Below are 13,926 nucleotides of genomic sequence, written 5' to 3'. Positions count from 1 at the left end.
CACACTTGAACTCCATCTGCTTACATTTATTTTTTATGCCAAAGAAACATAACAAAATATATATATATATACAGTATATATACATATATATATTAAATTATATATATATATATAGCCTATATAATATAAAGACATCTAAAAATAAATAATAAAATCTGCTTACATTTAGTTTTTTTTTTAACAAAAACACGTTTTTTCTTCATACAGAAATTAACTCTCTATGTATGTGTGTATATATATATATATATACATATATAGGCTATGTGTGTGTGTGTGTGTGTGTGTGTATATATATATATATATTTATACATATATATATAGCCTATATAGTATTCAATATTTGACAGCCATAAGTCCTGTAGTTATCAATAAATGGAAGGGTAGGCAATAGTAAAAGCAGCAATTGCAATCAGTAGCCTAGTAGTAATCTTTGGACGCCACCATTAAAATAAATATAAATCACTGTTTAAGTCTGTTTCGCCTTCTTTTCTCTAGAATACTTGACTAACCTACAGTTTACACTAGATAATTATTCATAAGTATTCTATTTACCTCCATTTTAACTCCGGCAAGTTTTTACTTTTTCTTCGTCTTCAACTTGCAACTTTGCGCGACAGAACTTGAATTTTTGGATCTGAATTTGACCAGTCGAATTTGACCGATGTTCTATCTGAAATTTTTCGACTTTAATTTTTGGAACCGAATTTGACCAATCGAATGTGAGCAACCTGAATATATTTTATTGAAATTCTGAAACTTGAATTTTTGGATCTGAATTTGTGAATATTGAAGAAAAAAAAAAAAAAAATCAGTATTAGCTTTTGAAATTGCAAATCAAGGAATGTAACATTTCAAGTTCAAAGAGGTGAATTCAGAACCAATAAATTCAGATACATGGTTTTCAAAGTAAAATATTTAAATGTTATGAATTCAGCTGTGATTAATTTTCAATATTAAGTATTCAGTGGGTGCTAAAATTCAATTTTGTACGGCCCTTATTTGCTTTCATAGGCTAGCCTGTCGTAAGGTGTTGGCATTTTTATCCAAATGACGCCCATGAGAGGCAGCGTCAGCGTCAGAGGAAGGCCAAACCGACCCGACTTCATTCCAGAGTCACATCATTACAGTCGCACGGCGTGGCGCAATCCATCGGCCTAACAAAAAACAAAGTTAAACACCAGCTTGAGCTCCAAAGATAGCCGTGTGACGCTCATAGGGGGCCTTTGTTTCCCCACGCAGCCCGTCAGCCACATCCAGCCGGAGGAGACGCCTTCCTGACCTGTAGGATGGTGATGCGGCACCACGGCGACCTGAGCTGCGAGGGAAAAGTTTGGTAGCAGTAGAGATCAGAGCAAAACAGGTAAGGAGCTTCCATGCAAACCTTCATGTTAAACGGGGGAAAAATCGATCGTCATCAAACAGCTAATATGACTGTAGGAATTGATTATAGCCGGTGTATGTAGTGGTAAATATTAACAGGTGGGAGATATGAGCTCGAGGCGGTGATCATCATAAGGCAAAGAAGCACCAATACAGACTATACAAAAATCATTTTTTTTCAGAAAGGTATCATTTATAAAATGAATGAATCTCTATGAATAAGATTTACTGCATGGCGGCCTAAAAGGTGGGTAAAGTATTGTGCAAATAAAAATGTGGGGAAACTGAGTTTAGGTGGTTTTCCCTCCACTACATCCCGGTTATAGCCTGTCACAATTTCCGCCTGAAATGAGATTTTACCATGAAATTGATCAGCTGAAGTTCCCAATCTGTGGAGCAGGGACACCAAGGGGTCTTTGAGTGTGTTCCAGGGGGTCCCCAGTCAAATGAGGAATAGTTTAATTTTGGTATAATTTAATTCACTGGAGGTTAGCTCATTGAGAAAATATATAAGGATATTCTGATCAGAGGTTGGACTCTTTCTGCTGTTACAGTAGAAACTGACAACAAAAACCCTGACATGAAGTAGTTTGGGAACCCTTGGTCTTGTGGCTTTTCAGGCCTTCTGAAGTCCTCTTTACCTCATACTGGAAACAAGTATTTTCATACACTACTGCTTGAATTGTACAGACAAAAATAGTTTTATCTGATGCACTAATCAGATTAAAAGAGACCAAATGTCTGATCAGCTTCTAGATAAAAACTTCAATCTGATCATGAGTGAAAAGAACTTGTTTGGTGAGGAGCAACACCTTGAACTATTCTTTAGGAGAACCAGTCAGACCAGTGAACAGTGCTGGGTAGGTTATGTGAAGGAAGAAGGAAAAGACTCTTAAAACAGGTGTGACAACTTAAATCAGACACAGGTTGTGGTTATTAACCCTGCAACACATCGTATCGGCTGAGGATTCTTTTTTTCTTTTTTTTCTTTTTAAAGAAGTGGTTATTTAATTCCAGAGTTTGCTGTGAATCTAAGAATTTAGCTGTTTATCTTGCCATTTCATGAGAGAGAGAGAGAGAGAGAGAGAGAGAGAACCATCTTGACATCTATAACCCCCACCCTCTCCCCATCTCTGTCCTCCAGCCATCATGAGGGACAGACTGAGCCACCTGCAGGAACTATCCAACGGCCACGTGGAGCCGATGGAGTACGCTGAGTCCACGGCCTCCGACTGCTTCAGCAACGTGGACCTGGAGGAGGAGCTGCCCCACCAGGCCGTGGTGTTCGACAACAGCCCCGCCCTGGAGGAGGTCTTCGCCCAGTCCCAAGACATCCACCGAGAGGTCCAGCTCATCCGCCTGGAGGTCAAACGGCTTCGCGAGCAGAACTCCCGCATGCTCCAGGGCACCACCCGCATGAGCGCTATCAAGAGGGACTCTAACGCCATCGGGGCAGATATAAAGGCTCGGGCCGAGGGTGTGCTGAAACACCTGCAGGACATGGACAGCAAAGCCCACAAGCTGGAAGAAGAGCACGGCTCTAACGCTGCCGTCACACGTATTGCCAGAACCCAGTATGCTTGCCTCAGCAACGGCTTCCGCGATGCGATGTTCGACTACAATGAGGCGGAGATGAGCCATCGGCAGAACTGCAAGGCCCAGATCCAGAGGCAGATGGAGATAGTGGGGCGTGAGGTGACGGGCGAAGAGGTGGAGGAGATGATCGAGACGGGCCGCTGGAACGTCTTTAGCGAGAACATTTTGACCGAAGGCAAGACGGCTCGGTCGGCCCTGACCCAGATTGAGAAACGTCACCAGGAGTTGGTAGACCTCGAGTCCCGCATCAACAGCATCCATGAGATTTTCCTGGACATTGCCCTGCTGGTGGAGGAGCAGGGCCCCATGCTGACCTCCATCCAAACCAACATTCAGAAAACTGACATGGACATACAGGAAGCCCTGGTCAAACTTGGCAAGGCCAAACGCCATGACAAGAACAATCCCTTCAAGAAGATGTTTTGCAGCTGCTTCCCCTGTTATAACTAAGGGACTGGTAGAATAAATGGGTGGGTTGAGGGTCAGCAGTCTGCTGTCAGGACAGAGAAAAGTGGAAAATCCTAACTTATAAGGGTATTTACTCAAACATTTTCTGCATGTACCATTAGTGTAAGTGCTCATTGTCGCAAAGTAGCACTGTTTAATGGACACGGCCTGCAGAGCTGTCACATAACAAACATGCATTGCACATTGAGTTTTCCAGGAAGTAAAGCAAAGGATTGCTATGAATGTATGATGTAAGACTCTTATTGTGTCTAGATTAAGAAGCAAAAATGTTTAGGTAAAATGCATTTTTTTAAAATTGTATTTAAGTCATGCAAGTTGATGTCTTTAATGTTTGTATGAAGGGTTTGAGACTGGTATTTCAAATTTGGATTCAGTTCCTCATGACTGAGGCGTGATGCAGACCTGGGACAAATAGGATTTGAAAATATTTTTCATGTTTTTTTCCCACATGAGTGGGGTTTGCCACTTAAGACAATACAATGAGTGCCAGAAAATTTTGTATACAGTTCCAGAAAATGATTTGAAAGTGAAGCTAGGATACTTTCCTGATGCAGTAACCCCACACACATATGGTACTCAATGCGAGTTAAAACAAACACTAATAATTATTTGCCAGTACTATTTTACCCAGGTCAAATAATGATGTCACTGCATGTCAACGCACTGGCAAAAATGGAACTCATACAAATGTTACTTGCAGACATGAGACTGAAGGAAAAATAATGTTTTAGAAATAGTGCTGAAGAAGTCTTGTTGATGAGGCTGGAGATGTTGTCAACATTTGCTGTATATATAAATTATGAAATTCTGGGGATGATCATAACTGTTCTGTGTTGACCACAAATTCCATAACATATTCAAAATCCCTATAAATCCCTCATCTCTTTTAAGGACATCAATAAGTAGGTGAGGAGGGGCAGAAACTTCACTTTAAGCACATGGGATGATTATCAGTCTTGATATTATGCTGGGATCATACAGTTGATGTACTGTGATGTCAAATAATCTGTTATTTCTCATTGATACTATGTGTATGATAATACCGTTTTGTTGTGTCTGTATATTGTGGTGTCATGTATATTACATAAATGATTACATTAAAATGCAGTGTGTTTGTTTTCTGTTCTTGGTTTGAACATTAAATCTACATCTACATATTAAAATTATTGTGGAAAAAGTGAAGGTTTACCGTAATATATCAACATTATTTCTTTCAAGCTCCCTCTCTCTTACTCGCAAACACACACACACACACACACACACACCCACACACAGGTAATTCATCATTCTACAGACTCACAACTGCCTGTTTTAGTTTAATTCAATGATGCACAGTATAACGACATAAAGAAAATACCCAATTTCTCAGATTTTCTCAGTAAATTTCTCATTGAGTGTCATCTCACTTCAGTAGTAAAAGCAGTCACATTCCTTACTTCCTGAAATAAACTGAAACTAAACTAAAAAAAAAAAAAAAGCGTGTTTCCTTTCAAGGAACTATTGTGGCAGTGGGAAGGCTCATGGCTGTTACCTAGGAAAGGGGTGGCAGACAGTCACACACACACACACACACACACACACACAGAGCAGAGATGCAGATTAGCAACTTCCTTCTCAAGCAGTAGCAAGATGCTTTCTCAACTGCCTTGGACCAAATGAACCAAAGAGAGACACATGGAAGGGATCTACTAGTTTTCTGATATTGTGGCAGTCATTAAAAAGAGGTAAGATACTTGTTAAGTGTCACAGGTTAACAATATTTGATTGATTTGCTGAGGTACTATGTGTAGCAGAGGCACCTGGAGACAAGTGGATAATTGATGGGAATACCTATCTACCTAATTAGCGGTACATTGCCTCAGCAGCTAGGAATGATAAGATTGATTCAATGTGTATCAGAAGGAACACATTTCAATTATTTTATCCTACATTTAGCCAGATTTTAAAATGGTTTTCACTGAATTTCTGTCAACATAATATGAGGAGTTCTGTGTGCAGAGAAAGACTGAATGAGAGTGAAAAGTGACAGAGAAATGTGGAGGGCAATCAGCACAATTTTGAAAGTCTTATTTTGCAAATCTACAAAATGTATATGTTGACGACTGTCTAGATACACACTCGACATTCACGTAATGCTAACTTTTCCTCCACTTGCAAAGGAAATGTCTGCTGGTTTCCTTGTTCCTGGTTTAAATAAAAACATTCCTATGACCCACTGAGCTGTGACTGCTGCTATTGTCTTAGACCACACAGACAAGAAACATACTGTAGCTACATAACACTGACTGACCAGTTGTGTGTATCAGTTGCAGTGGTTGTGTTATTGACTGTTGTGGTATAGACTATAGCATGGGTGTGGTCATTTTCCTGAGAAAACTGTGAACTTGTACATACAGTAACCCAACCCAGTGTCTATTTGTATAGGAATTAGCATAAAAGTAAATGGTTGTAGGTTTCATTTATTGTTATCTACTTGACCTTTATGAAGATGAACTGAATCTATATTTGCAGGACTGTATCAGCTATAGACCAGAAGCTAGACCGGGGATGAGCACAGTAACCACCATCTTGTTTTCCACTGCTCTCTCAGGCAGGATGCGGGACAGGCTGGAGATGCTGCAGACCATTACTGAGGAGCAGGAGGACTACGAGCCGGAGTTGTATGGACCCGAGTGTGACGTGGACCAAGTGACTCTGTCCCAGGAGGCGGTGGTGTTCGAGAGCTCCTCTGGCATTGACAGCATCCTGCAGGAGGCCCACTCCATACGCAAGGAGATCTCCTTACTCCGCCTGGAGGTGGAGCGCCTGGCCAGACACAACGAGCGCTTCGGCACCAGCGTGCGCCGCCTCACCCTCATCAAACACGACTCTGACTCCATCGCCAGGGGGATCCACCAGCGTGGGCAGGCCCTCTACGCCCGCCTCCAGACCCTGGGTGTGCAGAGCAGCCAGCTGGAGGAGAGCGAAGGCCCCGGCTCCGCCGTGAGCCGCATCACCCGCGTTCAGTACGACACGCTCAGCCGCGCCTTCCACGGCGTCATGGGCGACTACAGCAAGGCTGAGGAGATGCAGAGGGAGACGTGCCGCGGGCGGCTCCAGAGACAGGCCGCCATACTGGGGTCTGACATCACTGACGAGCAGCTAGACACGCTGGTGGACAAAGGGGGCGAGGGCTGGGCTGAGCTGTCCCACAGCCTGCAGACAGAGGGCGGGCGCTCGTCCCGCTGGGCGCTGTGCGAGATCAAAGGCAGACATAAGGAGCTGGTAGAGCTGGAGGCCAGGATGAAGGAGGTCCACGATCTGTTCCTGCACATGGCCATGCTGGTGGAGGAGCAGGGATCCATGCTCAACAACATTGAGGCTAATGTGTGTGGCACGCAGGAATACATCGAAAAGATCAACGTTCACATCAAGAAGGCCCTGCAGTACAAGAGGAAGAACCCCTTTCAGCAGTGCTGCCCCTGTCTACCCTGTTGGAGACGGGTTTTCTAGAGAAACACCAACACTGTATCACTTATTCTGATTAAATGCAATTTTATGAATGATTTGAAAATAAGAAATAAACATTGACCCAGTGTGTAAAAAGGTATGGGAAATGTTCATGTATGCAATGCAATGGGCCTCATTCATGGTAAACCTAAGCGTGTAATAGAAGAAGAACAGGGAAACAAACCAATGCAAAGTCTCACGAAAGCAGTTTGCCCTGAACAGTAGTGTAGACCTTGATTAGATTGTATGTAACTGATAACTGAAACCTTTGTCCAGAACTACAATTTCTACTGCAAACAGTAGAAATAGTTATAGCGGTATAAAGGAAGGTCTAATGCAGAGAGGTGAGAGAGGGTCAAAAGATGATGAGTGGGCAGAAAGAAACTTGGTGGAACATGGGAATGCCATCACTCCAAAATAAAAAAAAATAAAAAAGGATAATTAGCCTGATGTCACCATCAATAAAAATAAGATATAATTGTAGTCATTTGAAGTCACTTTGTAGTTCTTGGCACAACACCAAACCAAGCCAAACGGCCACACGTTCCTCATAAATGGGGAAGAGTTGGAGTCATGGGATAACATGATGAAGGAATCAAGGTGTGGCAGTGAGGACAGACAGACAGACAGACTGCAGTAAGTTGGGATAGTTTAATGTAAGTCAAGTAAGGTCAAGTTAGAAGATTTTAAAGACACAGTGATGCAAAAGTACAGAAAATGATTATCAGTCATAAAGAAAGAAGAAAACTCATCCAGGTCTGTTGTCAGCTGTGAGAGTAGGAGGAGATTCAGAGAAAAAAAAAATCAAATAAACACAGAAGAGATATGAGAAAGTGGACGTTGAAATTGCCAAGGATGCTGAGAGGTGCCTCATCTCAGTGAAATGAGCTGAGTAAGACTGACACGTTTGTGTGGTTTGAAATGTTAAGTTGACCTGGTTGGTGATAAAGGACAGCAATGCTGCGAGGAACAGGGTGAGTTAGAGTGACTGTGTGTAATTCAAAGGATTTAATCAGCAAGTGTGAGAGAACAGACACACCACCTTTCCATATAGGTGTGACAGTCAGAGGACACAGCCCAGCCTCCCCAAGAATGGGGAAAAGGCTGCAGAAAGACAAAGCAACTGGCTCCTCCAGATTCTTTCTGATGAGTCACGAGTTGTTAAACCTTCAGACAGGACCAGAGACACGTCATATGAGCTTAAATGTTTGACGTCTTGTGCTGTTCAAGCTTTGTCTCTTCAGCGTAAAAACCAGCTTATGCAGTGTAATTGTTTTGGAGATGAAGAGTCATAAAAAAGGATATGTGGCCCTACAGCAAGAAGCCGAATGACATGCTGTAGTGTTTAGTGGTAATAGGTATTGAGGTCCGGCATGAATAACAAATGGAGGACAGTTTTTGTAGTTCTTTCAGATATTCTTATTGGAAAAAGAGTCCAGTGTTCATTCATAAATGATTTTATTATAATAAAGGGATTAAATAAAAATCCTTCTCTAGTTTGAGTTAAATTTTGACAAGGTGTGTGTCAGCTTTATTTATTAAATTATTTCCACATCAGGTTTTGTTTTTTTTAAAACTTACAACTGTCAAATCTTCATTATGGCTGTCAATGCTCAAAATAACTGGAATATTCACTAACACTTACTTGGTTCCATGTGTCACACGGCGGAAGTATTGATGTTATTTGTTTCCTTATATTTATGTTTTATTGTTTGCTGTGGTTATTTTATACTGCATGATTTTATACATTTGTGTTTTATTGTTTGCTGTGGTTATTTTATACTGCATGATTTTACACATTTGTTTTTTAAATAGCTTATTGCTGTGCTTGGTTTTATTTGCATGCTTTTAGTTTGAAATCTGCTGTTTAATGTTTAATACATGTTTAACTCAACTTCCTGGCGCTGGGCATGTGACTAACACTAAATACCTGCACCTGGTCGAGCTCTTACATTGATAGACATTGCTTTTAACCTATCGGACACGAAGTTGCAGCGGAGGTGAACCAATGGCGCACCTAGGAGGAGGGCCCCGGAGCACGGAAACAAGAGGCAGGCAACACAGCAATGAGATTGGGACGGAGAGGAGGAACGACTCCTAAAGGAAACGGAGACCGCAGACCGGCCAGCACGACAGAGGAAACCACCCAGAGTACTACGGCGTGACACAGACGACGGGCAGAGTTCAGAGCTCTGCCCAGTTGTGTGAGTATCGGAGAGAAAAGTACTCTTGGGCACGAGTGGGCGGGCTGGTTGTGGTGAGACTAGTTGTCACCAGTGGTCGAGCAGCGGAGGTCGGCGGCCCACCAGAGGACAGCGGCCCCGGGGAGGATGAGCCAGCAGGCGACCGACAAACGAGCCCCAGTGCCTCAGTGTCGCTCCCTACCCGATCAAACAAATAAAGAACCCTTCACAATCCATTTTCCTAATCCTCCTCCCCCCATTACACATACATAACAATAAATACTTAGCCCATCATGATAGGCTATGCAACCACTCAATGATTCTGACATATTTTAATGTTGTTTGTATTTTATTGTTGTTTTTTCTTTTACAACTGGCAAAATAAAACTGATACCAAATCTATTTCCAATGATTTATATTATAGTGATTTGGGCAAATGTTAACTTTTTCAGGTTCAGGTTTTTCTTGACAACAGCCACTGAAAAAATAGGTTTTGTACAATTTGTGTATGAATGAGTGCAATCATCCATATCTCTTTCTTTTGCAGTGTATTAAAGTTCTCAGAATCACAGAGTCCAATGAGAATATGCATTGTAAATAATAAAGACAAATTTAATAAAGTTTCCCACTTTTGTAATATAAACCCATTTTCACTAACAAATATACATTAGATCTCTATTATAAGCAAAGTATATATTACACGACGGACTCAGATGTAAGGGCTCCTAAGACTTTCTCCACCGGGGGGGGCGGAAATGTTCCAAGACTGTTTCACCTCATTGATTCAAGTTTGGCTGGTAACTGCTGCTCTATTTATGACTGCCATGTGCGGAAGCTTCTAAAGTTTCTACGGACTTTCATTTGGAAACTCCCCCAGCAAGACTGCGTGACTGACTTCAGCTCCAGACGTCCCTACTCAATAATGTTTCGATGTGTTGCACGCCCTTGCTTGATCAACTGATCAAAAATGTATGGCAATAACGAATATTTGTATGGCGTACACAAGTAAATGGCTACCGCGCAGTTTCAGTTTTGATGCTGCAACTTGAGCTATGAGCTAACGTTACTTAGCACTTGCTTGTGTGGCTACTGCTAGCTAGTTAGCGGTAACGATATCCATATAGCGGTGGTACGCTAACCATAGCAAGCCAACAGGCTGCTGTTAATTCTATGTCTGGTGATATTTTTGTAACCACAAATACAGAACTTATTTGCTGTAATGGCTGTTCTGCTAACGAACAAAACATTAGCAAGCTCGCGCCTGTCACTCTACTAATCTTTCTAGCTAGCTAGCTAGCTAGCTAACCGAACACTAACATTCCTTTTTGTCAGGCAATGTTGGCATGGAAATAGTCGATTCCCAGCGGCGTATGCTAATATTAATCCAAAGAAAGAAGTAAGAAAAAATATAACTTTCTCAGAAAAATATGGGAACATGAGCAGTTATAGACTATTGCTGTGGTGCGGAGCAGTGTATACACCAGGATGGCCGAGTGGTTAAGGCGTTGGACTTAAGATCCAATGGACATATGTCCGCGTGGGTTCGAACCCCACTCCTGGTAGTTGAATTTTGCCAATGTTACATATTCAGCACTATGGTGATAGTTGGTCAGTAAATAGATGCGGAAGAAAGTTACGTGGGATGTAGATAACCAACACGTACAAGCTCCAAAATGTGCAAACCTGTGCCGTATCAGCCATGCAGCGTAGCTTGTAGGCAGCTTGTAACTCTCTGGACAGAGCCATTTCTGTGACACTGGATAACACTTATGTAACCGTGATGGTGTAACAAATCTTATATTAACCTGAATGGTCATGGATAACTAACAAGATGACATCTACAGCGGCAGATGTATTACAATGCACCTTATTTATTTTTATTTTTCTGCAGTAGAAGCCCACCTCCTGCTGGTTGATACAGTTACTGATACATAAAGGATACGCTGCATTACTTTGAGTTTAGACATACTGAAATATGTCTGAAGTAAGTGAAATTACATTTTTTTTCTTTTTTTTGCACAGCAAAATCTCAATATCTATACATCTAGTAAATGTGTGAATGCCTTGATCTAGTGGTATGAATCATGAATTTGAATTGATAGGGGAGAATATATTTTATATTTTCAACGTAAATGAATTCTGTTTAAGTTTTATTAGTATAGTAAGGCTCCCAGGTAAACGTACTGTATCTTAATGGAGCAATGGTAGTTTTGGGGCACAAGAGGGCACTCTAAGGCCTTGCTGTAGTTTCTTGGCTGTAGTTCAGCATCAGCCCACTGAAGGCCTACACACACTCATCCCTATAATTTAGCTGCAAGGGCGATGCCTTGGATTCATGGACACCCAGTCATCTGCATCTGCCTCACTCAAAATAGCTGCACTTCTCTTTTAAAGATTCAATCTGGAATTCATTGGGCTGTATACATTTGGAATATATTTGGAATGTCCTTAACCCACCATAAAGAGGTCTGTTTTACTCCAATGTTCACAAACACTACAAATGTAAACGTGTAATACATGTATGACATATAGCTTAGTGTCTTTCTTTGTATTAAAAGCACAGGCAATACATTTCAGAGTGAAAAAGTCCTCAATCCAATCAATCATTATGTAGTAAAAACAGTATTGGGGCCTTAAATATGCCAGACTCCTCCCTTTACTCTGCCTTCATATGTTAGTGAATTTACAGGTGAACATTCCTGGTTGTCCTCTCACTCCCTCTCTCCTCACCACCTATGCTGTCACTTGATAGGTGCTCCGGGCCCAACAGAGCACCAATTTGTGAAATTGAGCTTCTTCTTTGAGCTGTGCGAGGAAGCATCCACAAAAGAGCCCTGACAACCGAGAAGAGGGAGGGAGAGGGACGAGGCCTTACAATGGAAGATCAACATCTCTGCATCACCAAAGCCTCAGAGACTCTTTCCATGGGCCTTAATCTATTATTCAGTCCTCTCTTGGACCGAAAAAGTTGTTGCCTTTGAGGCCAGCGTAACACCCTATGTAATAAAACCAGACCTGACACACAAGAAAGACTTGCGTTTTCTGTATTGCTAAATTTAGAACTGATATTGCTGGTCTTTACGGAAGTGGCCAGGGTAGATTCATAGCAAACTATTCTCTCTTTGTATTTCTTTTCTTTGATTCTTGGACCCTGCTGTGCTGTAAAATCAATTGGATTGATGTATTAGGCTAACGTTTAAAGATTTTCCATACTATTGTGGGAATTGGACATTCCTGAATATAGCAGGACATTGAACAAGTCCTTTGAATTAAATACCCTTATGTTCAGTTAAAATAAGTTTATCAAGTTTATTATATCAAGCTACACCAGATATCATTATATGTAAACGTGCCTTAATGTAGTGGTTCCCAAAGACAGGCCGAGGACCTCCAGGGGTTCCAGGAGGTCCCCAGCAAAATCAGCAATAGTTTAATTTCACCATTCGAGTAAATAAAACAATGGGCCCCAAGCTACAGAAGAGACATTTTGGAAAGCATTTGGCCTACTCAGCATCCCAATTACGACATTCGACATTTCATTCAAAGCTTTGTCTTTTCCATTGGGAATCATTGGTTCCTTTGGTGCGCCGTCACGTGACGCCCACCGCGCCATGTTTCCATCAGCGCGTCAGGAAAAGTTTTACAGCCAGAGGGGAAAAAAGCATCAGACTAGCGTCAAGTCAGCCAGAGTGAAAAATAACACTTCCGGCTCCACCTTTCAAAATAAAATCCCATTGACGAATGCGTTGCAACGGGTTTCGAGCAATTCTTGAAAATACAGACTACAATGAAGGAGGAATCTGTATCAAATGACAATATATATATATATATGTAATTGCTATTTCCCCAATAAATCCTTTTCACAGCATACTGGTCTCTACGGTGACAGGGGGACCAAGCAGTCAAGGACCTTCCGTCAGCCTGAACCCTGAGGATCGGGGTTCAAGGCCCTGACTCGTGTAGCATTTGCCCTGCTGAAGTGTCTTTGAGCAAGGGACGCTGTCCTGTGACTGATACTGCCCTTTAACCTGCCTGACTTCACTAGTCAGCCATAATATGCCACCAACGCAATGCCCTGTGCTTAGCAATAGCCAACATTGCAGACTGTCAGAAAATCCCCAAAACCTTTGCTTTGACACAAAACCTTTACTACACAAGTTGTAAGAACGGTCTCTTCCTTGTAAAAAAAAACAAAAAAACAAAAACATTGTTTTTTTCCACCTTTATTTTGAAGGAAATATCTCCTAACTTCCGATGTTTTGCTGGCTAACTATGTGCGGCTTGACGCAGCTCTGGAAGCAGCAGGGGAAAGAGAGACAAGCAAGCAACAGGAACAAAGTTGTGGGACTAAACTCCACAGTATTGCGGTGTCCACCCGTGAAATGAAATAACCATCTCTCCGTCTCCGAGTAGACAGCCTCCCATGTGCTTTCAAGACAACAGCAGCTGTGTTTTTACGGATTAATTAAAGGCGTCTCTTGGAGCTTTTTTGGCACATTGTTATTGTGGAGAGTGGATGCGCTTGAGGACTGTGCTTTCTGAGCAGAGTTAAGAAGAGTGCCTCGCAACGTTACCCCGTAGAAAATGCCTTAAAATTGTTTTTTTTTTTTTTTTTTTTACTTTTCGGTATATTTTTACTTAATTGGTTTATCCACAATCTTCAAGTTTTGGACTTGTACGGAACAAGTCTCCTAACTCTCGCCCCTCGGTGACAGCAGAGGTGAGTGTGTGTGATCCAGATCCATGAAATGCATCGGAGTTGTAGCCTAAACATTGTAGCTATCTGTGTCGAACCAAAACACCGAAAAGC

The 13,926-nt window shown here is 41.8% G+C and overlaps 2 protein-coding genes, 1 long non-coding RNA gene and 1 other non-coding gene across 4 annotated transcripts; all 4 read left to right on the top strand.

The window, feature by feature from the left end:
* The first annotated feature begins 1,118 nt into the window (after positions 1 to 1,118).
* On the top strand, positions 1,119 to 4,555 carry stx11b.1 (syntaxin 11b, tandem duplicate 1). The gene is made up of 2 exons (XM_071524651.1): positions 1,119 to 1,360; positions 2,525 to 4,555. Exon 2 carries the CDS (start codon positions 2,530 to 2,532, stop codon positions 3,424 to 3,426), a length of 897 nt encoding a protein of 298 aa, XP_071380752.1. The 5' UTR covers positions 1,119 to 1,360; positions 2,525 to 2,529; the 3' UTR covers positions 3,427 to 4,555.
* Positions 4,556 to 5,008: 453 nt separating this feature from the next.
* Positions 5,009 to 9,603, top strand: LOC139648506 (syntaxin-11-like). Its single transcript, XM_071524652.1, has 2 exons — positions 5,009 to 5,168; positions 6,035 to 9,603. Exon 2 carries the CDS (start codon positions 6,040 to 6,042, stop codon positions 6,934 to 6,936), a length of 897 nt encoding a protein of 298 aa, XP_071380753.1. The 5' UTR covers positions 5,009 to 5,168; positions 6,035 to 6,039; the 3' UTR covers positions 6,937 to 9,603.
* A 377-nt stretch (positions 9,604 to 9,980) lies between these two features.
* LOC139648503 (uncharacterized) lies at positions 9,981 to 12,125 on the top strand. The gene is made up of 3 exons (XR_011695576.1): positions 9,981 to 10,085; positions 11,008 to 11,100; positions 11,869 to 12,125. It is a non-coding gene; the product is annotated as an uncharacterized lncRNA (long non-coding RNA).
* trnal-uaa (transfer RNA leucine (anticodon UAA)) lies at positions 10,596 to 10,678 on the top strand. The gene has a single exon. It is a non-coding gene; the product is annotated as a tRNA-Leu (tRNA).
* Positions 12,126 to 13,926: the final 1,801 nt, after the last annotated feature.

This window comes from Centroberyx affinis, unplaced genomic scaffold, assembly GCF_046629955.1.
Source record: "Centroberyx affinis isolate AG114_WGS23_722 - 3 ecotype Tasmania unplaced genomic scaffold, CSIRO-AGI_Caff_v1 ptg001216l_1, whole genome shotgun sequence".
Classification (NCBI taxonomy): domain Eukaryota; kingdom Metazoa; phylum Chordata; class Actinopteri; order Beryciformes; family Berycidae; genus Centroberyx; species Centroberyx affinis.
Note: the sequence above shows the minus strand (reverse complement) of the source record. Positions and strands in the feature narration are given on the sequence as shown.